The 27,753-nt window shown below is 41.8% G+C and overlaps 1 protein-coding gene across 5 annotated transcripts in view; it reads right to left on the bottom strand.

Moving 5' to 3' along the window:
• khdrbs2 (KH domain containing, RNA binding, signal transduction associated 2) overlaps window positions 1-27,753 on the bottom strand; it is a 784,395-nt gene that overhangs the window by 73,821 nt on the left and 682,821 nt on the right. Inside the window, exon 6 of one of the 5 annotated variants that reach the window (XM_051919152.1) lies at window positions 26,982-27,180. The exons of the other annotated variants lie outside the window; for them this stretch is intronic. Within the exon in view, the coding sequence (XP_051775112.1) occupies window positions 26,982-27,180 (199 nt within the window). The remainder of the gene's footprint in view (window positions 1-26,981; window positions 27,181-27,753) is intronic. 5 annotated transcript variants of the gene reach the window in all.

Here is a 27,753-nt window from a genome sequence, read left to right as displayed (position 1 = left end):
CAGAACTTTTCAGGCTGATTTATTACATTAATTACTTTCACGCATGATGAGTGACTGTTTATTAGTTATTCATGCCTGGAACTCCCACAATTGCTGGCATTTCATGGTCACGACTTTGTTATTATACTGAAGGTGTGCTTATGTATGCATGTGACATGGTGCTGGAAATACGGGACTGCCCCCCCAACTGGGCATACTGAGAAGCTTACCAACTTCTAAACTCATCTGAGGGCATGCAAACTGAGATGGTTGTGCAATTATCAATTTAAATATGAGAATATCCGACTAAAACGTAACAGTTGACTTTAATAAAAAAGATAGAGATAAATAAATAAATAAATAAACATGAAAGGTGTGATAGATAGATAGATAGATAGATAGATAGATAGATAGATAGATAGATATGAAAGGCACTATATAATAGATAGATAGATAGATAGATAGATAGATAGATAGATAGATAGATAGAGTGAAAGGCGCTATATAATAGATGGATAGATAGATAGATAGATAGATAGATAGATAGATAGATAGATAGATAGATAGATAGATAGAGTGAAAGGCACTATATAATAGATAGATAGATAGATAGATAGATAGATAGATAGATAGATAGATAGATAGATAGATAGATAGATAGAGTGAAAGGCACTATATAATAGATAGATAGATAGATAGATAGATAGATAGATAGATAGATAGATAGATAGAGTGAAAGGCGCTATATAATAGATAGATAGATAGATAGATAGATAGATAGATAGATAGATAGATAGATAGATGGCAATATATTATAGATAGATATATAGATAGCATAGTTAGCAGGATTAGATAGATAGATGAAAGGCAATATATTATAGATAGTGTGATGGATTGCCAGCTTCCTATTCCGGCCCTCACCCCCAGGCCGCCAGGAGGAGCTCTCCCAACAGCATGGATGTGCCCCGAGTTCCAGCAGGGCCTCATGGACTATGTAGTTTTTATACACAGCCCCGCTGGATACCTTGGGGACCACTGGGAGTCGCTGTCGGGAAGCCCGTGGATTCATATGTGCCCTATAACCTGGAAGTACGTCCTGGTCATGTGAGCAGGAGAGATGACATGCTTCCAGGTTGAAGAAAAGGACTTATACCCTGACCCGGAAGGAATAAGGAACTGTGGACTGCTGGGCAGGAACACCTCCGGGTCAGGGTGTATAAAGGACTCTGGGAAAGCCCAGTACACTGAGCTGAACTGGGAGGAAGGGTGGCTAAGTGTCTGGGAGAAGGAGGATTGGTTTTGTGAGTAGTTTATTGTTTATATGAGTAGTGTGGAGTGGAGTGTGCTTGGTGCACTGTACTACAAGAAAATAAAAGAGTCTTGTACTTTCACTTGGTGTTTGGAGTGGTACCTGAGGGTTCAAGAGGTGGACACACACCTCAACTGCTACAATAGATATATAGATAGCATAGTTGGCAGGATTATATAGATAGATAGATAGATAGATAGATAGATAGATAGATAGATAGATAGATAGATAGATAGATAGATAGATAGATAGATAGATAGATAGATAGAAGGCAATATATTATAGACAGATTGATAGATAGATATATAGATAGATAGCATAGTTGGCAGGATTAGATAGATAGATAGATAGATAGATAGATAGATAGATAGATAGATAGATAGATAGATAGATAGATAGATTATATGAGAGAGAAGTGAAGGACCAAGAGAACAGTATAATTCTGTTCCGCCCCATGAAACAAATGTAGGAAGTTCTCAGAAAACCAAACATCTACAGTGTGATGAAGGTTTGTCTTGGAAGGATGAAAGCACCAACAAGCCATAGAATTAAATACTGAGTTTTGTTATCTGCTAGGCCGGGGCTTCTAATTATGAAACAGGTTGGAATGAACACCTGCGGCCACTGTGGACCTCCAGGTCCCCAGTACCCCGATGTGAAGGATGTCACTATTCACATTAGAAAGAGGAGTCTGCTCTGCCCTTTCTTCTGTAGTTCCTCTGTGTTACGACACCAGTGCCCAGTCTATCACTGATGTGGACCCCCAGGTATTTCTATCAGAGCACCACCTCCACATCTCAGATTCCTGGTGGTTCATTCTGAAGGTTTCTGGGTGTGCCGAGTTTCCTTGTGCCTTTTTCTTTGCTTTTTGTGAATGATTAGCTTTTCGACCCGCTTGCTCTGTATTTCGGCCTCACTTCTTCTCCTTGGATTGCCCTTGCTGGCAGCTCCTTTTTGTTTAGTGTGCTCTGTGGGAATTTAAATTTTTCACAGAGCTTTTTTGTGAAATAAACCATTTGATTTAGTAATTACAGTGCATCCAGAAAGTATTCACAGCGCATCACTTTTTCCACATTTTGCTATGTTACAGCCTTATTCCAAAATGGATTAAATTCATTTTTTTCCTCAGAATTCTACACACAACACCCCATAATGACAACGTAAAAAAAGTTTACTTGAGGTTTTTGCTGATTGATGAATTGGTGAATTGCTGCAGAGATGGTTGTCCTTCTGGAAGGTTCTCCTTTCTCCAAAGAGGACCTCTGGAGCTCTGACAGAGTGACCATCGGGTTCTTGGTCACCTCCCTGACTAAGGCCCTTCTACCCCGATCGCTCAGTTCAGATGGCCGGCCAGCTCTAGGAAGAGTCCTGGTGGTTTCGAACTTCTTCCACTTACGGATGATGGAGGCCACTGTGCTCATTGGGACCTTCAAAGCAGCAGAAATTTTTCTGTAACCTTCCCCAGATTTGTGCCTTGAGACAATCCTGTCTCGGAGGTCTACAGACAATTCCTTTGACTTCAAGCTTGGTTTGTGCTCTGACATGAACTGTCAACTGTGGGACCTTATATAGACAGGTGTGTGCCTTTCCAAATCATGTCCAGTCAACTGAATTTACCACAGGTGGACTCCAATGAAGCTGCAGAAACATCTCAAGGATGATCAGGGGAAACAGGAGGCACCTGAGCTCAGTTTTGAGCTTCGTGGCAAAGGCTGTGAATACTTATGTACGTGTGCTTTCTCAATTTTTTTTTTTTTTTTAATAAATTTGCAAAAACCTCAAGTAAACTTTTTTCACGTTGTCATTATGGGGTGTTGTGTGTAGAATTCTGAGGAAAAAAATAAATTTAATCCATTTTGGAATAAGGCTGTAACATAACAAAATGTGGAATCAGTGATGCGCTGTGAATACTTTCCAGATGCACTGTACACTTATTACTTGCCGGGGTTTGATGGTGAGTTCTCCCTCCACTGGGCATTACTGGAAGTGCTGTTTGAACTTATTGTGAAATGAATGTGCTTTGTGACTCCCAAGTTCACGACACATGTCAGCCAAACGGTGAATAATTCTTGTCTTGATTTGAAGAGATTATTATAATAATTATTTTCACTTTCAATAATCATTACATTTTGACGCAGGTTTACATGTAAACTGGAACAACTAAATGTACTGTGATTTAAACAATCAACATTTCCTCACAGCAGCAGTTGTTCATTTTTTGGGGGGGGGAGGGTCTCTTCAGTCAAGTCAATTTATTTTTGTACAGCACGCTTCACTGAGTACTGTGGACAAGTTTACACCTAAAATTTAAATTACACACAAAATACGGATTGGGAAAACCATCCGTCCATTTTCCAACCCACTGAATCCAAACACAGGGTCACGGGGGTCTGCTGGAGCCAGTCCCAGCCAACACAGGGTGCAAGGCAGGAACCAATCCCGGGCAGGGTGCCAGCCCACCGCAGGGCACACACACCCCACCCAAGCACACACTAGGGCCAATATAGAATCACCAATCCACCTAACCTGCATGTCTTTGGACTGTGGGAGGAAACCGGAGCAGATTGGGATAACGCACCGTAAATTTTAAATCACACTCAGCAATTTCAAACTGAGTCACAGAAGCATCACTCGCCGTAAATTTCATCAAAATGTCTAATTTGGATCGTATTCCAATAAAAATTGTCGGACAACAAGCTCCACGATTCTGGATTCCATATTTGCTTCAAGATCTTCTCGATCTCAAATTCGAGCCGAGCGGCGGTTTCACATCCCCTTTCTTATATGTGGGACGGCGCAAAGTTTGCAAGCAACACGAGCGGTCCCAGGACATCCGCGATATTGGAATCTTCGGCCATCACCTGTCACGTGGTAACGACACGAAGCCTCCATAGGTGCCAAGTTCTTAACTGAAGCCTTGGCATCAAACGTCCCACCCCAGTCGGAAATCGGCGCCCCCATTCAGACCACGCTTTATTCTGGCGGAAATCATAACGGGACACACTTCACTTAAATTTCTTTACATTAAACGGGATACTTGGCTGCCCCCAATCCTTTATCGTTGATTTCTGCTTTCATTTATTGGCACAGTTACACCGGGCAGCCTGTGCGGGATGGTGTCGATCTGTAATTTCCAACCGTTCATTACACTTGGGGGCTTCACCGTGACAAGATATTCCATGAAACTGATTTTTTTTTTTTAAATAAACTCAAAGTTAACGGCTCGCCCCCCCCCCGATTCTTGAATCGCTCCCAACTCCAGACGTTCGTCGGCTTCTTGACCCGTGTCGAAGTTGTTAGCGAGACGCTCGCAAAGTACAAATTGTAATTAAAGATTCATTTCAGTCCAATTGAAGTCGCACTAATGAAGCGGCCCACCCAGAGCCCGCGGCCCCCCGCCTCCCCGTAACGTGCCGCTGACTTATTTAAATGTAGAGTTTTGTTTACAGAGTGGTGGCTTCTCACCTCGCTAACCTTTACAAGGACTTGCGGCCCGGTATGCATAATGAGGGCGACGTCTGCCTAATGAGACTGGAGCTTTAGATTTTAACACTCATTCGGAAAACCAATTAACTGGAGCTCAATTGAACAAGTGAATGGGAAATAAATCAAATGTTAACACGTCAGTGGAAATCTCAGGTTCCCTGTAATTATGGTACCGAGTTGCCCAAGGCTTTCGGTGCGGAGCTTTATTACCAATTGACAACTTGTACCAGCCACAGTAATTAGTAATTTTTATGTCTCGGTGGTATGTTGTTGCTAAATATTCAAAAGAGCTAATAATAAAGTCACTTCATTTCCTTTTTTTTTCTTCCTTTCTTTCTTTTTTTAATGTCTGACTGGTTCTGCTTTGCATTTAGTTAAAAGTATTTAATTACAGTACTTAACCCCCCACAATAATTTCTTTTCCGCTAAACACTCAAACCGTCTGTTCAAACTCACCCCTCGCTAATCGCCTCGCGCATCCACTTCTCTCCGTTACTGAAAAGAGGAGCCCAGGAAAGCGAAATAAATCGCCTGGCAACAAAGTATGCAGACCTTCAGCCGAAGCTCTCCTTTTACCCAATTTACTTTTTTTGTGGTATTTCTACTTCAAAGTATTAAAAATCAAGAATTCGTTTTACTTTAAAAAAAAATATGAAGGGGGGAAAAAAAGTGCACAGAAGATTATTTATGCCACAGTCCATAGTGACTACACTTACACCTGCCACCTGAACGCAGAAATGTGTCAAAGTGGACCGCCTCCTTCCCCAACTGGTTCACGCCCCTTGCTCCACCTTTTGACGCTGATTGGTCATTTGATTTGTTTTAATTTTGGTGCCATGAGAGCGCCGTCTCCAATCAAAATGCAGTATGCATTGAGCGGCAGGTAAGCAAAATGTAATACGGCTGCCTTTCTACCATCTATGAAGATGAATTAAAATGCAATCCTATTTTTTTATAAAAATTGATCTTTTAGTATGGAATGATGACAATAAAATCAATAAAATTTTAAAAAATAAAATAAAATGCAACCTGGAAAAACTGAGTGCCACAGTGAAAAGCAATCATTAAAAAAAAAAAAAAAAAAAACATGGTGTGAAAAAACCGTGCCATTCCAACTTATGGCATATCACAAACATTAACACTGCTTTTACTTCATACCAAATAGCATGTGACTTATGCATTGCATGTGTCATTCCAACAGATGGTGCAACAAACATTAATACTGCCAATACCAATGGCATACAGTATAATAGAGACACATGCATTGCATTCATCATTTCAGCAGATGGCATATCACAAACACTGAAACTGTTTTCATGAATTCCATACCAAATGGCATATAACAGAGACACATGCATTGCATTCATCATTCCGTCTGGCTACTCTACCATACAGGCCTGATTGGTGGATTGCTGCAGAGATGGTTGCCCTTCTGGAAGGTTCTCCTCTCTCCACAGAGGACCTCTGGAGCTCTGACAGAGTGACCATTGGGTTCTTGGTCGCCTCCCTGACTATGGCCCTTCTCCCCCGATCGCTCAGTTTAGATGGCTGGCCAGCTCTAGGAAGAGTCCTGGTGGTTTTGAACTTATTCCACTTACAGATGATGGAGGCCACTGTGCTCATTGGGACCTTCAAAGCAGCAAAAATTTTTCTGTAACCTTCCCCAGATTTGTGCCTCGAGACAATCCTGTCTCGGAGGTCTACAGACAATTCCTTTGACTTCATGCTTGGTTTGTGCTCTGACATGAACTGTCAACTGTGGGACCTTCTATAGACAGGTGTGTGCCTTTGCAAATCATGTCCAGTCAACTGAATTTTTACCACAGGTGGACTCCAATGAAGCTGCAGAAACATCTCAAGGATGATCAGGGGAAACAGGAGGCACCTGAGCTCAATTTTGAGCTTCATGGCAAAGGCTGTGAATACTTATGTATTGGCATAAGTTATTGGCACATCCCAAACATTAACACTGATTTTATAAATCCCATACCAAATGGCATATAACTGAGACATATACATTGCATTTGTCATTCCAACAGACAGTGCATCGCAAACATTAATACTGCTTTTATAAATCCTATTAAAAATGGCATACAGTATAATAAAGACATGCATTACATTTGTCATTCCAACTGATTAACACACACACACACACACACATTAACGCATTCTTTACGAATCCCATACCAAATGGCAGGAAAATTGCATGCATTAGTGAGAAGCAATCAATTGAAAACATATCAACATGACACAATTAAATGATAATACCCCGCCAAAATCAAAAAGCCCAGTTGCATTTCAGTGTAGTTGACATGTTGGATTGCATTTCATTTTGGCGCAATGTGATTGTCCAGATCCAATGGGATATAACAGACACATATGCATTGCAACTGTCATTCCAACAGATGGCACATCACAAATATTAACACTGATTGGCAACCATCCGGCGTGGAATGAAGTTTTATAGGGGATGAGTGTTGTAGCATTTTATTCGGGGCACGATGGGGGGGATAAATAGTTACAAACACCAGATAATATACTTTTAGAAGTTAGTGGCACAGTGGTGCAGTGTCCACACGACAAACAGACCAGCGTTTCACAGACTGTGTGCTCCCTGCGAGGAGGATCTCCCCTGGGGATCTTCTGGGTCCTTTGGTTTCCACCCACAATCCAAAGGCACGAGGGGTAGGCGGACTGGCGCTGCCAAACTGACCCCTGATGTGCGAGTCTTCACCTGGCGATGGGCTGGCGTCCTGTGCAGCGATTCTTCCTGACTTGTCATGGATGAGTGGTGCGATAAGCTCCAGCTGTGCTGTGTGTGGGTTTGGAAAATGGATGGATAGAGGGGTGGGTGGAATGATGGAATGAATGGTGGATGGATGGATGGATGGATGGGTGGGTGGAATGATGGAGTGAATGGTGGATGGGTGGAATGAATGGTGGATGGATGGATGGGTGGGAGAGTGGAATGATGGAATGAATGGTGGGTGGGTGGAATGATGGAGTGAATGGTGGATGGATGGATTGATGGATGGATGGATGGGTGGGTGGAATGAATGGTGGATGGATGGGTGGAGTGAATGGTGGATGGGTGGATGGATGGGTGGGTGGGTGGAATGATGGAATGAATGGTGGATGGATGGATGGATGGATGGGTGGGTGGATGGAATGATGGAGTGAATGGTGGATGGATGGATGGATGGGTGGGTGGAATGATGGAATGAATGGTGGATGGATGGGTGGAGTGAATGGTGGAATGATGGAATGAATGGTGGATGGATGGGTGGGTGGAATGATGGAGTGAATGGTGGATGGATGGATGGATGGATGGGTGGGTGGAATGAATGGTGGATGGATGGGTGGAATGAATGGTGGAGTGAATGGTGGATGGGTGGATGGATGGGTGGGTGGGTGGAATGATGGAATGAATGGTGGATGGATGGATGGATGGGTGGGTGGAATGATGGAATGAATGGTGGATGGATGGGTGGAGTGAATGGTGGAATGATGGAATGAATGGTGGATGGATGGGTGGGTGGAATGATGGAGTGAATGGTGGGTGGGTGGAATGAATAGTGGAGGGATGGGAGGATAGATGAGTGGATGGGTGGAAGGATGGATGGATATCTTGACAAAATAGCATGTTGTGAATACCGTGATCTGAAGCAAAAATAAATCTGACAGACTCCATTAAGATGAAAAGTGCAGGTGGTGCACACGTCTCCTATTGTCCTTCACACGATTTGGCTCAGAGAAGCAGCAGAGAACTGAATCTAATCAACTAACTTTAAAAACATAATCAGGCCTAAAGCAATTAGAGAACATGGACGTGTAACCCTCGAGCTCTTGTCGGAGTGCTGCTGATAACTGTCACCGCAGGACTGAGTGGCTCTTAAGAGTCTCACTGGGACATTTTTTTTTTTAACGCTTAATAAGACAAAATGGCGTCTAACGTCTGCACGTGAAAAGAACGGCTCCAGTGAAACGTCCCACGTGCTTTTTAAAAACCGATTGCAGATACTCAAAGAAAAGAATGATGAAGCCAGGCAGGGGCACAATGACGTCACGTGCTCATTCATTTGTAGTACATTGTCACACTGGCACCTCTGAGGGTCTCCCTCCAAGTTCTTCCCAGGTATGTGGTACCACCCCGGGGGCCAGAGGGGGCGCTGCCTGCTAAACTTTCTTGTCTTTTTTTTTTTTGCTCCACCCCATGAGGGTAACTGACTCCGCCCCTTCCGGTTCCTAAAAACACAAGCGTCCAGAAGGAGGCGTCACTTCTTTTCCCAGATGACCACAGCAAACGGCTCCTCAGTCATTACTATAGTAGCCATGTTATTATGGTGGCCACAGTTTTTGTTTCCTTTTTTTTTTATAACAGCGAGAGTAGCTTTTGTTCATAATGTTGATTAAATGGGCACAGTGGAGTTGGCACCCCAAAACTGACTCTTGTTTGAGCCTGTCATTCCCTCGGGTGACCACACTGTCCACTGGACAGCATGGCTCCCTTGGGTGTCAGCGCCCACCTCGGGCCCCCATGTGGCCTAATGGGTTGATCAGCTCTGCGTAGAGAGTTGGACCCCACCTAGTGATCAGTGCTGGCAGGATGGATACTGTTATCTCCAATGATGTTTGTCATGGAAAAGGGCAAACGTCTGAATAATGGAGTCAACCGGATGAAGAAATCTCAAAAATACCAGAAAAGGAATCGATGCCAAGAATCTGTCCTGTGTTTCTACTGTCACACACGTGCGCCTAGGAGACGGTCGACAGGCTCAAATAGTGTCACTTCTCAGTCGGACCGCGGGTTGGCACGGTCACCTGATCCTTTCTCCTTTTGTCCCTCTTCCTCTTGATCCATCTTCACCCTTTCCCTCAGTCAGAGCATCGTCCCGTCCTGCTTTAAGTCCCCCTTGCTAAAAAAAAGCCCACCCACCTGCCTGAATGATTACAGGCCGCTAGCACTCACTCCAATCCTCATGACGTGTTTTGAGACAGTGGTGCTGGCCCACATTCAGAGCAGCATACCGGACACTCTGGACCCCCTGCAGTAGGCCTACCAGCCCAACAGGTCCACCTCAGATGCCATCACGGCCGCATCTGGAGAACAAAGACTCCTACATCAGGATGCTCTTTGTTGACCACAGCTCCGACGTTAACACGGCTATCCCCCATAAACTGTCTGCACTTGGCCTGCACCCCACCCTCTGTGACAGGCCCCAGGATTGGTAACAGGATTTCAGCCACCATTATCACAAACACAGGCACCCCACAGGGATGTGTCCTCAGCCCCATCCTCTACACCCTTGTTCACCCATGACTGTGTCGCCTCCCACAAAGATAATGTCATCCTGAAGTTCTCAGACGACCCCCATCACTGATGGGGATGAGGTGGCCTACAGGAGGGAGGTGGCCAGTCTGGTGTCATGGTGTGAGGACAACAACCTCACCCTCAACACAGACAAGACGAAGGAGATGATAGTGGACATGATGAAGGAGAGGAGACCTCACCGGGCACTGTTCATCCGAGGGCTTGAAGTGGAGAGGGTGAGCAGCATTAAATACCTGGGCGTCTACATCAGTGAGGACCTCACTTGGACACTTAACACCACACAGCTGGTCAAGAGGGCTCAACAGCGACTGGACTCTCTGAGGAGGCTGAGGAAGTTTGGTATGTCGAGTAAGATCCTCGGCAACTTCTACAGTTGCACTGTTGAGAGCATCTTGACCAGCTGCATCACCGTGTGGTGCTTCAACACTACTGCTGTGGACCGCAAACGACTTCAGAGAAGATCACCAGGACCCCACTGCCCTCTCTGCAGAGCATCTACAACTATAGAGTCCACAGGAGAACTGCCTCGATCCTCGGGGACCCCCAACACGAACTGTTCACACTTCTACCCTCAGGCAGGAGGTATCAGAGTGTGAAATTCAGGGCTTCCAGGCCAAAGAACTCTTTCTTCTCCAAGGCCATTAGACTCCTAAATAACTGACTGGAGTTTATAACCGTGAGCCACCTCATTCTATCGACCTCACACGACTGTATTGGACTTGTCCACACACACCTACCTGCACATTACACTTTATACTTCCATTCTGTTTTTATACTTTATGCTGCCTTTGCTACTTATTATTTATGTTTATCTTTATATGTTGGTTTGTTAACCGTTGGCATTTGGTGTGGACAGCAAAGAAAGAGTTTCATTGTACAGGGAAACGTGTTTCCTTACTGTGCACATGACAATACAACTTTCAACTGAATTGAATTAATGACATCATCCACCAGTCCGGCCCCTGATGATGTCACTTCAGGCTCCCTCTGTTGACGTCACATCTGGTACCCAGAACCCATCGATCTTCCTGCCATGTCAGTTCCTGTTCCGGCCTCCCTGACTCCTCCTCTTCCTCAGTTCAGCCATATTTATAGAGCGGCTTTCCAGATGCTAGTCAGTTCTGCTTTGAACTCCTGTTTGTAAAGACCTGTTTATTTTTTTCCTGAATTTTTCATCTATACGGGGTGGCCATCCCCAAACCTTTTTGTGACTCTTTTGCGTCCTTATTACACTGCAAACCTAATCGCTAAATCAAAAATCAAAGTTGAAGCCAGCAAAGGCTATTTCAAAAAGAGCCTGTATGTTTTTATTACATAAAAGTTATTTTTACTAGTGCCTGAATTTCTTAAGTTACCTTGAAAAAGGCCAAGTGGCTGCGTGTCCGTCCAATTCCTATGTGTCTGTTATTCTAACAGATGACGCATCATAAACATTTGTAGTAATAAATGCATTGCATTTGTCATTCCCACAGATGGCACATTACCAATACTTTTACGAATGTCATACCAAATGACAAATGACATAGACACATGCATTGCACTTTTCATTCTAACAGATGGAGCATCACAAACATTTACAGTAATAAAAGGCACTGTATATGTCATTCCAACAGATGGTGCAGTACCAACATTAGCACTGCTTTTACGAATCCTGTACAAAATAGCAAAAGACATAGACACATGCTTTGCACTTTTCATTCTAACAGATGGTGCATCACCAACATTAGCAATGCTTTTACGAATCTTTTGCGTCCTTATTACACTGCAAACCAAATCGCTAAATCAAAAGTCAAAGTTGAAGCCAGAAAAGGCTATTTCAAAAAGAGCCTGTATGTTTTTATTACATAAAAGTTATTTTTACTAGTGCCTGAATTTCTTAAGTTACCTTGAAAAAGGCCAAGTGGTTGCGTGTCCGTCCAATTTCTATGTTTCTGTCTAACTGATGACGCATCATAAACATTTGTAGTAATAAATGCATTGCATTTGTCATTCCCACAGATGGCACATTACCAATAATTTTACGAATGCCATACCAAATGACAAATGACATAGACACATGCATTGCACTTTTCATTCTAACAGATGGAGCATCACAAACATTTACAGTAATAAAAGGCACTGCATATGTCATTCCAACAGATTGTGCATTACCAACATTAGCACTGCTTTTACAAATCTTTTGCGTCCTTATTACACTGCAAGCCTAATCGCTAAATCAAAAATCAAAGTTGAAGCCAGCAAAGGCTATTTCAAAAAGAGCCTGTATGTTTTTATTACATAAAAGTTATTTTTACTAGTGCCTGAATTTCTTAAGTTACCTTGAAAAAGGCCAAGTGGCTGCGTGTCCGTCCAATTTCTATGTGTCTGTCATTCTAACAGATGACGCATCATAAACATTTGTAGTAATAAATGCATTGCATTTGTCATTCCCACAGATGGCACATTACCAATACTTTTACGAATGCCATACCAAATGGCATAGACACATGCATTGCACTTTTCATTCTAACAGATGGAGCATCACAAACATTTACAGTAATAAAAGGCACTGCATTTGTCATTCCAACAGATGGTGCATTACCAACATTAGCAATGCTTTTACGAATACCATACAAAATGGCAAATGACATAGACACATGCATTGCACTTTTCATTCTAACAGATGGTGCATCACCAACATTAGCAATGCTTTTACGAATCTTTTGCGTCCTTATTACACTGTTAACTTTAATAACAAGCCTGTTGTAATAAGTGGTATGAAGGACACTAAAATTAAAAGTGCAATAAATATAAAAAAGCGCTATATTAAATGATTTCTAACATTGTCCTAAACTTTAATATTGAACTTTTTGTAATAACACTCAGTATGAAAGACACTCTGACACTGAAAGTACAATAATATGATAGAAAAAGGCACTATATAAAATGACTTTCTAACATTTGCCTCCTTGACTTTAATATCAAGCCCTATGTAATAGTAAGTGGCATGAAGGACACTGACATAAACAGTACAATAAAGTAACATGAAAAGGCGCTATATAAAATGACTTCCTAACATTTTCCTCCATGACTTTAACATCAGACTCTTTGTAATGACACTCGGAATGAAAGACACTCTGATTTTAAAAGTACAATAAAGTAATATAAAAAGGCGCTATACAAAATGATTTCTAACATTGTTTATCTTTACGCTAATTTGTTAACCCTTTGTGATAATACGCAGTATGAAAGACACTGATATTAAAAGTACAATAACCTCTCTCTCTCTCTCTATATATATATATATAAAATCCAACGTCTGTCTGTCTGTCTGCTTTTCACGACTACTTCACGGATTTAGACTGCGTTTTTTTCTATAATTTGCTTGAACATTCCGTTGATTCTGCGTCTTCTCTCATCGCCTAAGTATCACAGTTCGCTTGCGGTGCCGATTTATTAGCGCGAATCCAAGAGTGAGACTCATCGCGCTGCTAGGAGGGGGGCGGGGCCCTCCTCACTCCCGCGTCTGTCTCGGGGCGTAACCTTAACTCCGGTAGGCTAGCGAACGAGACAACTGCTTCACGGATTTAGATCGCGTTATTTTCGATAATTTGCTTGAACGTTCCAGTTGATTTTGCGACTTCTCTCATCGCACTAAGAATCCCAGTTCGCTTTCAGGAGCGATATATTTGCGCTACTCCGAGGCAGGTTGCGGCCGAGGGGAGGGGTCAGCTTGACATCAGACGTAGAGAGGTGGGCGGGGCTCTCCTCACGGTCCTGTTTCACTACTACGTGGGTGGAGCCGCGGGGCGCGGCTGGTATGACATAAAAATGGTATGCAATTTTGCACTCAAACGTCAATGGCCGTTTAATACGACTCATGATGTAAAAGGCGCTATATAAACAAGTACGTTTACTATCCTCTTGCGTTTTAACAATTGCATTTCTTTTAACAAAGACCTAAATGGAAAGCCACTGTATAAATAAGTGCAGATTTAGTGACAAATGTAGTTGTCTATTCTTGTGCTGTAATGCCTTAATTTCTTTATAATAGGCCTATGCCATTACCATGAAAGGCACTTTATAAAGTAATTATCACATAAGGTATCCAATTATTTTTTCTCCTTCAACTGTAATATATTTGACTACAAAGCTCTTTATCCCACCCGGGTTGGGGGTTTAAACGTTAAAATTATACAAAGTTATTGTCTGTCTTATACCTGCATTGTTGTCACTCTTTAATTTAATATTGTTTTTTATATCAGTATGCTGCTGCTGGAGTATGTGAATTTCCCCTTGGGATTAATAAAGTATCTATCTATTATAATTCATTATTGTATTTAAAAGGCGCTACATAAACTGACTCCCCTCGGACATCAAATATGATTTCCTCGGTAAAACATCAAAGCTTTGTAACAGGATTCCCTATGTAAAGGCGCTATATATAATGACTTGCTTACAGTTTTCTCTCTGAGAGACCTTCCATGACACTTAAAGTACAATAACTGAATATAAAAAGACGCCATAGAAAGTGACCATCGTCATACTGTCAGCCGTCTGTTGTCTTCTGATATAACACTTACATTTCTATTTAAAACCACCCAATGTGAAAGACACTCTAGAGAATAACTTTACATTCAGTTATCCAAGTAGTGTTTAACTGTAATATGACTCATTATGAAGAACGTTATGTTACACTTGACTCAGTCATCAAATTACAGTGTAACAGTTACAGCAACACGATTCACTATGTAAAGACGCTATAAAACATGACTCACATCAGTTTATCTCCTTGACTGTAATACTGACACTCCGGGACATCACATTATGGCGCCTTCAATGACAAAATGACTGCACTCAGACACCCTCTTTGACAGGAACAGAACTCATTATGTAAAGGCGCTAGATAAGGAAGGGGATGTTTAGTATGCCATCCTTTTTAATGGAACTCATAAGTGACTTTCTGTGACAACGAAATTATAATAATATTACATAAAGATGAACACAAAATGACTGACCTCAACCAGTGAGTATTTGTCTCTCTTTAAATGGAATATCAAATGGCTTTTTAATAGGACTTGTTATGTAAAGGCACTCTGTACATATGTGTTGAGCCCATTTTACATTTAGCCTTCTGTCTTCTTGGCCCTCGATAAATCACTTTAGGTGTTTTTTTTTTTATTATACAACAGAGCCTTGAATAGAAAGGAACTGCATGGCAAGTGTAAATTCAGTGACAGAGTCAGCCGTCTTGGGTTAGAACACTTCAATTTCTCTTTACAAGTGAAAGGCACTATATAAAATAATGGCATAGTCCTTTATCCAAATGTTGTTTCCCCCCTTTAACTCTAAAATGACTCATTCTTACATTTTGGTTCTTTCAAAAGTACAGTAGTGAACATTCAATAAGAGATTTAGTCGTCAACTCTGCTGTGTGCCGAGAAGCTTCACTTTCTCTTTACTAGGTCATTGACAAAAAAGGCTCTGTATAAAAAAATGATGTTACTTAATTAATAATTAATTTAATTAGGTTATACAATTATTTTTCTCCATCAACAGTTATATGACTCACTATGAAGGGCATTATGTCATATTATATTATTGTATGATAGACAGATAGATAGATAGATAGATATGAAAGGCACTATATAATAGATAGATAGATAGATAGATAGAGATAGATAGATAGATAGATAGATATTAACGTTAGTGTAGATAGATAGATAGATAGATAGATAGATAGATAGATAGATAGATAGATAGATAGATAGAAAAATATGAAAGGTACTATATAATAGATAGATATTAACATTAGTGTAGTAGGCAGGATAGATAGATAGATAGATAGATAGATAGATAGATAGATAGATAGATAGATAGATAGATAGATATTAACTTTAGTGTAGTAGGCAGGATAGATAGATAGATAGATAGATAGATAGATAGATAGATAGATAGATAGATAGATAGATAGATAGATAGATAGATAGACAGGATATTAACTTTAGTGTAGTAGGCAGGATAGATAGATAGATAGATAGATAGATAGATAGATAGATAGATAGATAGATAGATAGATAGATATTAACATTAGTGTAGTAGGTAGGATGGATAGATAGATAGATAGATAGATAGATAGATAGATAGATAGATAGATAGATAGATAGATAGATAGATAGATAGATAGATAGATAGATAGATAGATAGGATATTAACATTAGTGTAGTAGGCAGGATAGATACAGCGCCTCGATTGCAGCAGTGATTAATGAGCCAGACGAGTGTTTCACAAACACACACAGAGAAGAGAAGCCCATCTTTCTGATGTTTTATGTTCAACGACAGAATGAAAATAAAAGTGAAAAGCCGGGTGTGCGGTTGCCTGTAAGCAGCTCGGTCAGGCAGCGGGTGTCACATTAATGGTCTCGTTCCACCGCACTGGCAGGTTGTTAGATTTGAGTCGCCCGGCGGTTGCCTGTCGTGTAAATTGCCTCGACCTGGCGTGGAGATCAGCCAGTGTGTTTCAGTCACCCCTTCATCTGTAGTATGCTGTAGTCGCTATACTAAATCAAGCTGTATGATTCACGGACCAGCAGAGCCATTTATGATTAGCGCTGACTAATCAATCTCAGCAGTGACTTTATTTTCCAAGATGTCTTTAAGAGTCGATGTGTTTCCTTGCACGTTCACAATGGCTGAGCTAACTAACTCCGTGCTTTGTGTTTGTTCCTGGTAGAGTAAGCAGTGCCTTTGTATCGCAGATAAAGCTGAGCTGAGCTGTGTGTAACACGTATAAATCACCCGAGAAAACAGATGCCGACGCCGTAGCTGCTGAAACTGAGAGAAGTCCAAGCCGTGTGTGCCGCGGCGGGTAGGCGTCAGATCACAGACGAGGCTTTAGGACTCGATTATCAGCGGCTTAGGCTCGGCGGCACAGAGGAGCTCCTGCATGAAGTAACACGGGAATTGCTTTGATGAGCAGCAGGCCACGTCTGCACGCACAAAAGGCGCCGGCACGCTTGCTCTTTTTGGGAAATAACAGGGAGTTTGTGTAGAGCTCGAAATCTGCAGGAGAGAAATTCTCCTTCTAAGCACAAAACGGGCTGCAGCTCAGGAGGAAAGCCGGCCAAAGTTGGGAGGTTCATCAGAAACACAAGGATTGACTTCATGAGGTGGAAGTGCATAAAAAACAAAAACCAAAAGACCAAAAAAAAAAGAGCTGAAGTGATTTCAAAGCATTGAGTATGAACACAAGAAAATGTCAGAATGGGCCGCCAAAGTACACCCAGCCTGAAAAGACCCTGAAAACAGCAAATGGGAGCATGTGCAGCACTGAAACGAGTTGAGTTTGGGTCAAGGCAGTAAAAGGCAACACATGGAGACATGTGGGATTGAAATCACAGCGCCATCAAGTGCACTCACAGTCTCAAGGCGCTATACGTGGACACCCGATGTCTGGGGGTCCCTCAGGATAACGAAACTGACGGAGCCTCGGACGCTGAGCTCAATACAAATTATGTAGGAGGGGCCATCAGCTAGGCTGGTATAATCAGGTTATGAGACTGAAATAACAACACTTCATGTGATGAGCTCGGTTTGGACCAGCAAGGAAGGAGGCTGATGTCTCATCAGGCCTGGGGGCCTGCTGGAAAAAATATACTTATGATCAACTATCAGAAATATAAACTAAGCAGTGCAGTAAAATCAAAACACAATGGCAAGATTGAGAAGTGTGTGCCATTTAGACAGGCAGAGAAAGCACTAGGGCGGCACGGTGGCGCAGTGGGTAGCGCTGCTGCCTCACAGTTATGAGATCTAGAGTTTGCATGTTCTACCCATGTCTACATGGGTTTCCTCCCACAGTCCAAAGACATGCAGGTTAGGTGCACTGGCGATTCTAAATTGTCCCTAGTGTGTGTGTGTGTGTGTGTGTGTGTGTGTGTGTGTGTGCGCCCTACCTGTGGTTTGTTTCCTGCCTTGCACCCTGTGTTGGCTGAGATTGGCACCAGCAGACCCCCGTGACCCTGTAATTAGGATATAGCGGGTTGGATAATGGATTGATGGGTGGAGAAGGCACTATATAATAGATAGATATAGATAGCTAGATAAATAGAAAGAAATGAAAGGTGCTATATGATAGATAGATGTGAAAGGAACTATATAATAAACAGATAGATAGATAAATATGAAAGGCACTTTATAATAAATAGATAGATATAGATAGCTAGATAAATAGATAGAAAGAAATGAAGGGCACTATATGATAGACAGATAGATAAAAATGAAAGGCACTATATGATATGAAAGGCACTATATAATCCATAGATAGATAGATAGATAGATAGATAGATAGATATGAAAGGCACTATATAATAGATAGATATAGATAGCTAGATAAATAGAAAGAAATGAAAGGTGCTATATGATATGAAAGGTGCTATATGATAGATAGATAGATAGATAGATAGATAGATAGATAGATAGATAGATAGATAGATATGAAAGGCACTATATAATAGATAGATATAGATAGCTAGATAAATAGAAAGAAATGAAAGGTGCTATATGATATGAAAGGCACTATATAATCCTTAGATAAATAGATAGCGTAGTTGGCAGGATTGGATAGATAGATAGATAGATAGATAGATAGATAGATAGATAGATAGATAGATAGATAAGTTGCTATATGATAGATAGATAGATAGATAGATAGATAGATAGATAGATAGATAGATAGATAGATAGGATAGGTTGCTATATGATAGATAGATAGATTGATAGATAGATAGATAGATAGATAGATAGATAGATAGATAGATAGATAGATAGATAGATAGATAGATAGATAGATAGCGTAGTTGGCAGGATTAGATAGATAGATAGATAGATAGATAGATAGAAGTGTCACGCATGTGCACGTCGAGTGTCCCCCAGGTGTGGTCTCACATAGGTGACAAGTTTGGCGGTGGCACAATTTCCATTCAGTTTACAATGTAAGAGATCAATTCAGTTACATGAGCTTTTGAAGTGAAGTCAGGACCCCTGACCATTGACTGACACGAGAGGCCACACAAGTTACGTGACATTTTCTTTTTTTTTTTAGGGACGTCTTCTTGTATTGTTTGCTGTGGTCCATCATTAATGCTCTTTTCTGTCTTCGACTTTGTTATCTTTGTCCCCCATGAAAACACAAGACTAACGTTTCTCGTCGGCCATCACTACAGAGCACACGGGGTGGTAAGTGACATTAATAAGAGTTTTATTTTTGGATGCAGTTTGCCTTTAGTAAGAATTAAAGGACCTCAAAGAACTGACCTTTTGATTTTTTAGTGCTAACATTACTTATATTCCTAATTTGATGAACTTACTCAGAGGTTTGTTGTTCTGTTTACAGAATACAAGTTTAAATTAAAGCCAGTAATGTTTTGGGGAGTGGGAGTCCCTTTGCCCCTCGCTCCGAGTGCTCTCGTTATTTTCCTCTTATCTGACTCTCCTACGTGCGTCTGGGAGTTTTGTTTATTAGTTTGAATTCTTTCTGGCACTTGCCAATAGACTCTGTTAAAAGGCGCCCATCTTCCTCTGGGTGACATTAGCTCTGCCAACACGTCTGCTGCTCGGCGACAAACACTAAAACCCTCTGCTTCTGTCCTGATAAGATGTGCTTTGAAAAAAGGAAAATCAAAATCAAACACACTCATTGTACCTTCAACACAAATCACAACTAAAAAACAGCCAAGAGTGTCCACAGTGGGACTGGCAGGGCAAATCGACAATTGGCTTGCCAATGGAGCTGGGGTCTTAATCCGCTGATCCATCCCAGTGCGATTTAAGGCCTGTTTGAGATTTCTGTGTTTTTACTCAGACGTCTTTACCGAATTCTATTAACTAGTTTGCAATTTTTTTGTACGTTTTACCCCAAACGGTACACTTCTGTACTCAAGTTTGCATTCTATTAGAGATGCTGAAAGATTTCCTGCATGAAAGGATAACCTACAGGATGTACTCAGACAGCACCCCCAGCGAAACCCATCAGTCTCAGTCACAGCTCATGGACCCTCACACAAGAGAAGGGGCCAAAACAAACAGCGGAAAGCCCCCAAGAACCGCAAAGAAGAAAACATTGGACTTCTCTGAAGTGGCCTTCTGTGAACCCCAATTTGAACCCCACCAAACATCTATGGAAAGAACTGGAAGATAAAAATTGGAGAAGACCTGCTTCACACCTGACACAGCCGGAGCAGGACGAGTGGGCCAAACGATCTGTGGACGTCTCATGGAGACCTCCAGGAGTGGCATGTATGCAGGGATGGCAAACTCTAAAGGCTGAGCAACAAAATACGAGGTGAAGGGTCCCGTCATTTTTGTCTATTTGTGTTATGATTTGAAAGATTCTGTTGAATCCAAAGTCGAAAGCAAAGTCAGATTTGTGTTAAATACGAAATAAACAACGATGGGTGCCGATTACTTCTGTCAGTTTCAAGCTATTTCACAGACAATTGTGGGGTATTCTTTATTCATGGAGAGGTACCAACACATTTGTCCATGTCTGTGTTTAGTTCTCATGCTATTTGTAGGCTTTGATAGTGAAACAAACCAAAAAAAAAGGGTTCTATTGTTAAGGGAAATAAACGTGGGGAGCAATGGCAATACGAGTAACTTCTGATTACTGTAAAGTGATAGGCTAAAAATTTTAAAATTGACAGACAGACAGACAGACAGACAGACAGACAGACAGACAGACAGACAGACAGACAGACAGATAGATAGATAGATAGATAGATAGATAGATAGGAAAGGCACTATAGATAGATAGATAGATAGATAGATAGATAGATAGATAGATAGATAGATAGATAGATAGATAGATAGATAGATAGATAGATAGATAGATAGATAGATAAGTGGGTTTTGATTACGAGGACCCTATCTAACGACACTTCCAGCCCCTCCACAGAGTACACTTCTGGTCCCGCCTCCAGAGAACTCCCATCCACTCCCAAGGCTCTCATCATTTCTGTTTCCTGCCTCACAGACACACCTCTTCCTCCCGATCCCCTCTAAAGCCACCATATTCCTATCAGTTGACAGTCTAGACTCAGTCCTAAAAGATTACTCTGTGGAATTGCGAGTTTTCTCTTGTTTTTTGGGTCAAGTATACGGGGTGGAACCCCAAATCTTTTTCTTCGTCCATTTGTGTTATGATTTGAAAGATTCTGTTGAATCCAAAGTCGAAAGTAAAATCAGATTTTTGTTAAATACGACATAAACAATGATGGGTGCCGATTACTTCTGTCAGTTTCACGTTCTTTCAGAGACAATTGTGGGGTCTTCTTTATTCACGGAGGGGTACCAACACATTTGTCCACGTCTGTGTTTAGTTCTCATGCTATTTGTAGGCTTTGATGGCGAAACAAACCAAATAAAAAGGGTTCTATTGTTAAGGGAAATAAATGTGGGGAGCAATGGCAATACGAGTAACTTCTGATTACTGTAAAGTGATAAGCTAAAACTGTTTAAAAAGCCAATTGGAGTAAAAGTATCAAACCTTTTCTTACTTTGCCTTTTCACTCGAGCCCATTCCATCGCTGCTTCCTAACAGCAGCCTCCCATCTGTGCCGTCTCCTTCTTTCCATTAGCGCATCAAGCCGCTTGACATTTCATCTCATTAAAGGCTCTCTTCTTAGCTTCACAATTCTCTTCCCAGTAACCATTAAAATAAAAGCCTTGTCCCTTTACAAGAAATAAAGTGGCAGCTTCCAGTTTATCCTGCGTATGGAGCAGTTCTTAAATCCAGAGCCGCAATTCATCACTGACAAATCTGAAGCAGAGGAGCCCCAGCGTGTAACGCAGTAAACAGCCGAGGTCCGGTAACACGTCACAAATACAAGAAAAAAAAATGAACAACTGGAAAAGGTGCGTATAATTGAATTCCAAACTTGAATTAAACTACTTGAGAAATATCAAAGGACACCAGAGTATGGCGTTGTATGAAGTAGTATTTCTTTACGGACTGTTGATGCTCCTGTGACGCCGGAGATTATCGATTTGACATCGGTCTTCATTACTTAAAATATACAAGCTTGTATCTGTTAGACTGCAAGGTCTGCACTCCCCAAAGCCTCTGAACCTTCGACGCCACCAGCTTCTCACGTAAGGACAGCTGTGAAGAACCCCCAGTAAAGTCCGCTCTACTGTGACATACGCGAAGACCACCGCAGACTGCTGCGCACGTTCTCTTGATGTGGCAAACAGCTTAGTGAGGGATTCAAAGTACTGAGGACATGTGATCTTCAACTAAAAAATAGAGGATTAGGACTTATGGGAAAGGCGCTATATAAATGTATCATCATCATTATCATTATTATTATTATTATTATTACACTAAGCCCAGCCAAACTGAAATCGATCCGAAAGTCACAATTCGTTTAAATGGTAAGGGTAAGCACCTTGAGCATGGGAAAGACGCTATATAAATAAAATGTATTATTATTATTAATACTTACATTTTAAAGCAAGTGAAACACAGTCACCACTTCACATCAGGGATGGTTGGGGACTGAAGACGGACGCAAATGTGAAAATTCCCAAACATTATGTGGCCCCCCTAACTGTGGTGGGCTGTGTCACAGCGGGATGTTTTTCTGGTTTAATATATTACATGTACCTCGTCACACATGCGTGTTGGAGGACCTCCTCACAGGCTCAGTGGAGGTGTGTAATAACCCGCCGAGGCGAGAGGGGGCGCTGCCACTAACGCTGTCACCTCCGTCTATCACCACAGTGCTGAGAAACCGCCCAGTAAAGACATTTAGCTCCGCCCCTTCCAGTCTCACCGCCATAAAGCCCCAGACGTCCCAGACAGAGACGTCACTTTTGGCCCGGAGTAACCTGCGAGACGGCGCTCCAATAAAGAATGACAACACTCCACTCTCCGTTAAAGGGTCGCGTGCCAACGGGCGCTGTTTCAGTTTTTTTTTTTTTTGTGTATTTTTTGTCTTTGTTAGGACACCCCAAAATTTCTTGCCACAGTCCTGAGCTGCCCTTACTACAACCATTAAAAGTGCCAGTGTGTTGGCACCTGAATGATACATTTTATTGCGAGGCAGAGTGCCTTAAAGATGCTTTAAATAATGTTACACTTTGATCCCTCCTTCAAAAAAAATTGGGCGCTTTGAAAGAATCTGTTCATATTCGATAGAATAACAGATTAAAGCCAATTAAAATGTTCCATGAGGCAGCAACCTGCATGCCGGGTAGACCTCATCGGAGTGACCCAAGGCTGCTCCGTGGTGCCCTCTCTGAATGCTAATGTGCAAAATAATTGCTTGGCGTTTGGCACACGTATAGCCACATGAAGCCACGAGGAAAGATTTATTTATGAAGAAGAGACAAAATGGGTAAAACACAAGTTGTGCATTAACCTTTGCCTTTTTCCTTCATTTTCCTTCTCAGCAGCATAAGACAAACATGAAGATGCGCTCCGACTTTCATACACCTACACAACACATTTTCACCAAGCAAAGTCTCAAATGAGCGGCAGTGGGCAGCAGTTTGAGTGAAGAAATGGCAGGAGCACAAGTTCTGCATGGAGGAGGCCGACCAACATGTACAGTAAAGGGACCCACCTGAGCCACTATGGGGGTGTGGGGGGCCTGAGCCAGTCCTGACAGCACCAGATACAAGGCAGGAGTGACCTGCATAGAGTGCCAGCGCGTCACTGGACACACACACACACAGTCACCATGAGCCTGAAATGAGCAAATGAATGAATCTACTAGTTAACTGCTTATTCATTTATCATGTAATGCCATTTCTAAACCCAGACCAGGGTATTACAGAGGGTACAAGGCAGGAAGAAACCCTACACAGGGTGAAAGTCCATCGCGGCGCAAACACACACCCAAAGGGGCCACTTGAGTGTCACCAGTTCACCTCACGTGCATGTCTGGGGACAGTGGGAGCAAACCCTGGGCCCCTTATTGTGAGGCCGCAGCGCTACCACTGCACCACACTTAAGAACTTGGTCAGCTGACAAATGCCAGCAGTGGCACTGCTGGCATTTAATTTCTACTGAGGCAAGATCAGAATTACCCGATAATGTGAGCAAACTTCTCTACGTTAACATCAGCTCACCTAACTGGGAATGTCTGTCCATTTTTCTTGATAGTGAGTAGCAAAGCATACAATTCGTGCAACTTTCATGTCACAAACAGAGAGAAGTTGGTGCCTGACCTGCCTCAACTGGCATCGGAGCATTGTGATACCCTCTGGCATTGTCATCATTTGAGCAAATACAGCAGATAGACAGATAGGACTTTATTTTGTCCCCAGGAGAAGTTTGGCTATTTAGGGAAGTTCATTAAATACAAAGATTGACAGACAGACAGATAGAAATGAAAGGCACTATATAATAGATAGATAGATAGATAGATAGATAGATAGATAGAAATGCACTATATAATAGATAGATAGATAGATAGATAGATAGATAGATAGATAGATAGATAGATAGATAGATAGATAGATAGATAGATAGATAGATAGATAGATAGATAGATAGATAGGAAAGGCACCATATAATAGATAGATAGATAGAGTGAAAGGCACTATATAATAGATAGATAGATAGGAAAGGCATTATATAATAGATAGAGAGACAGACAGACACTCACTATGGTCTGAACACACCCCAGAATGATTAAAAAGGAAGAATATTTAAAATGAAAGAGAATTTGGCCATCCCAGTCCCATTCAGGTGCTATACAGACGTATTGCTGTTGGTATGAAAGCCCCCCATCATGTTTCCTGACCCCCATGTGCTGAATGATTCATTAGCTGAAAGTCCTCAGTGTTACTGTCAGAGGTGGGTAGAGTAGCCAAAAATTATACTCAAGTAAGAGTAGCGTTACTTCAAAATAAAATGACTCAAGTAAGAGTAAAAAAGTATTTGGTGAAAAGACTACTCAAGTACTGAGTAACTGTTTGAACATATTAAATAATTTATTTTTTAGAAATGTTGTAATAAGACAGACAAAAATATAAAATACAGTAATGTGCCAATTCTGCTATTTCCAAATAATAAAATAAAAAATGAGTAAAAATAAATAACATCTTAACAAAATCTGCAGTGGGCTGGCGGGCCTGTCCAGGGTTTGTTTCCTGCCTTGTGCCCTGTGTTGGCTGGGATTGGCTCCAGCAGACCCCCGTGACCTTGTAGTTAGGATATAGCGGGTTGGATGATGGATGGATGGATCTTTACAAAATAAAGATGCACAAATAACACAAAGTTCCAAACCTCAGTTTTTCACAAGAAAGCTTTTGAAGCCGATACCTACAGTAGGTAACACGTATGTTGAAACAGTGCCAACTACTTACAGTGACAAGATAACCTGACTGTACACTGACCGTATAATTCTGCATATTCACTTGCCCTCCAAATAGCACAGCTGATAGAACATAACATTAGAACAAGGCAGCGTGTGCACGTACATGAAGTCTCACTTGACCTTGACTGTCTGTGCCTGTGAATGTTTGGTTGAAACGTTCTTGTTTTCACTCAGTGAAGTGATGGTTAGGCTTCAGCAGCAGTTGGCTCTCAAGGTTCTTGCAGTGAAGCTGTGACCATTTAGCAGTGAACAGGAGCCCCGCATGACTAAAAGTCTCTCACAGGCTGCAAGACGCAGGAAGTTTGTGTGTGTTCATGTGACTGCATGGCTACGTCTGATTGGTGAAACGGAGTCATGTGATTGTTGTTGCTACGTCTGATTGGTGAAACAGTCATGCAGTAGATCCACTGGCGACTTCTCTCTGGCAAAAATATAGCGTATCTAATGTGTAAATGGAAAAAAGGTAACGATTTGAGTGTTGCCCAATGTAGCGGAGTAAGAGTAGCTTTTCTTCTTCACAAATGTACTCAAGTAAAAGTAAAAAGTATGGTGCAGTAAAACTACTCTTAGAAGTACAATTTTTTAAAATAGTTACTCAAGTAAATGTAACTCGTTACTACCCACCTCTGGTTACTGTGTCACAGTATCTGTGACAGTACTGTGTCACTCAGCTTTACTTTCATCCTTTCCTTTGCTATGACCTCCAGGGGGTCCAGAGTGTGTCCCATAGCTGATCCTGCCCTTCATATTAACTTGTCGATTAGGTGGGTCTCCCTTGAGGTGATGTCACCAGCCCAGCACACCACACTGGCCATCACAGACTTGTAGAAGATGTGAAGGATCTCACTTCCCACACAGTCTCCTAAGACGGAAGACCCTGCTCTACCCTTTCCTCCTCTAAGCCCTCTGTGTTACAAGTCCAGCCCAACTTGTCCCTGATGTGGACCCCCAAGTACTTGTAAGAGTGGACCACCTCCACGTTCACTCCCTGAATAGTGACCACAGAATATGACACACCAAATGTTAATTCAATCCAAACCTGGATAAGGAAGGAATGACTTTGGTGGCCTTGCCACTGGACGTGCTGATGACATCACATGTCGTGCATTCCTGGGGAATCCTAAGGAAATGGCCAACACAAAATTCCCAAAAATAGTGGTGCCAGCACAAATCCAACATGGCGGTACGGAAAGATCGTAAAAAAAATGATAAGTCTTTCAAGTAAGTGCCAATATCAAATGCCTTGAGGTCCAACACCAACTCTACAAGAGGCATTAAAGAACAGAATACACCGATCCCAACACACATGTGGATCTTTCCAATAACCAGAGTATCGCCAGAACGTGACATCTTGCACCTGTCACCACAATGCCACTCACTGCCACGAGACAGGCGGCTAAAATGGCTGCTTCTCTGACAAAACCTAAAAGCTTTTCTTTTTAATTTCTGTAGCCAAGCACATTGACACAATCAAGACACTAAAAGAACGTTGTGAACTGTTTACTTACATAGTCGTCGTATTCTTCATGGGGAGTCGGAGGTGGTGGTGGTCTGTATCCTGGGGCCGCTAGAGTGCCTCTTGCTCTTGGGGCTGGCATCCCCCGGGCAGCTGGGGTCACGGGCACAGATGCACGACTAACCGGAACTCCTCTTGGCACCCCGGCTCCTCTTCCTGGTGGAGGGGGTGGCACTGCTACACCACGCCCCCTTACCAAAAAAAAAAAAAAAAAAAAAAAATGACTATGTTAAAACAATGAATATAATTTTCCCGTTAGCTTTGCAAACTTGAGATTAAAGACTTACTGAGATGCTAAATTTCACCTGGAATGGGGAAGGGAAACCATCATAAAAACCCTGGCCTCAAAAAGCCTCAATATCAAGTTAATCCATTGAATAATTAGGAGAAAGAAAACACAACATACTATACGATACAAAAGTTCAAAATCCAAAATTAAAAAATCTAAAATTCAGAGTCATTGTACATACAAGCACATGGCAGCTGAAGTTGTTTTACTTTTACGGAAGTGGAAGTTTGGTGATGACGTCAAAGATGCGTTATTGAGTTAAGTTCAGACTCTGAATCTACGATATGTAAAATATCGAGAAAAGTTGATTTAGCGCAGTGCCCGTGGAAAATCGAAACTGATTTTCACGTCGTAAAATTACAATTTTTTCCTTGAAAACTGCATCCTAGCAAAGATACACAAGTTTACAAAGAGGAATTTCTGAGATATCCGTACTAAACACCAAGACCTACGTACAACGATAACTTCCCAAATG

This window comes from Erpetoichthys calabaricus, chromosome 15, assembly GCF_900747795.2.
Source record: "Erpetoichthys calabaricus chromosome 15, fErpCal1.3, whole genome shotgun sequence".
NCBI classification, from domain to species: domain Eukaryota; kingdom Metazoa; phylum Chordata; class Cladistia; order Polypteriformes; family Polypteridae; genus Erpetoichthys; species Erpetoichthys calabaricus.
The sequence above is the reverse complement of the archived record's forward strand: the minus strand, read 5'-3'. Positions and strand labels throughout refer to the sequence as shown.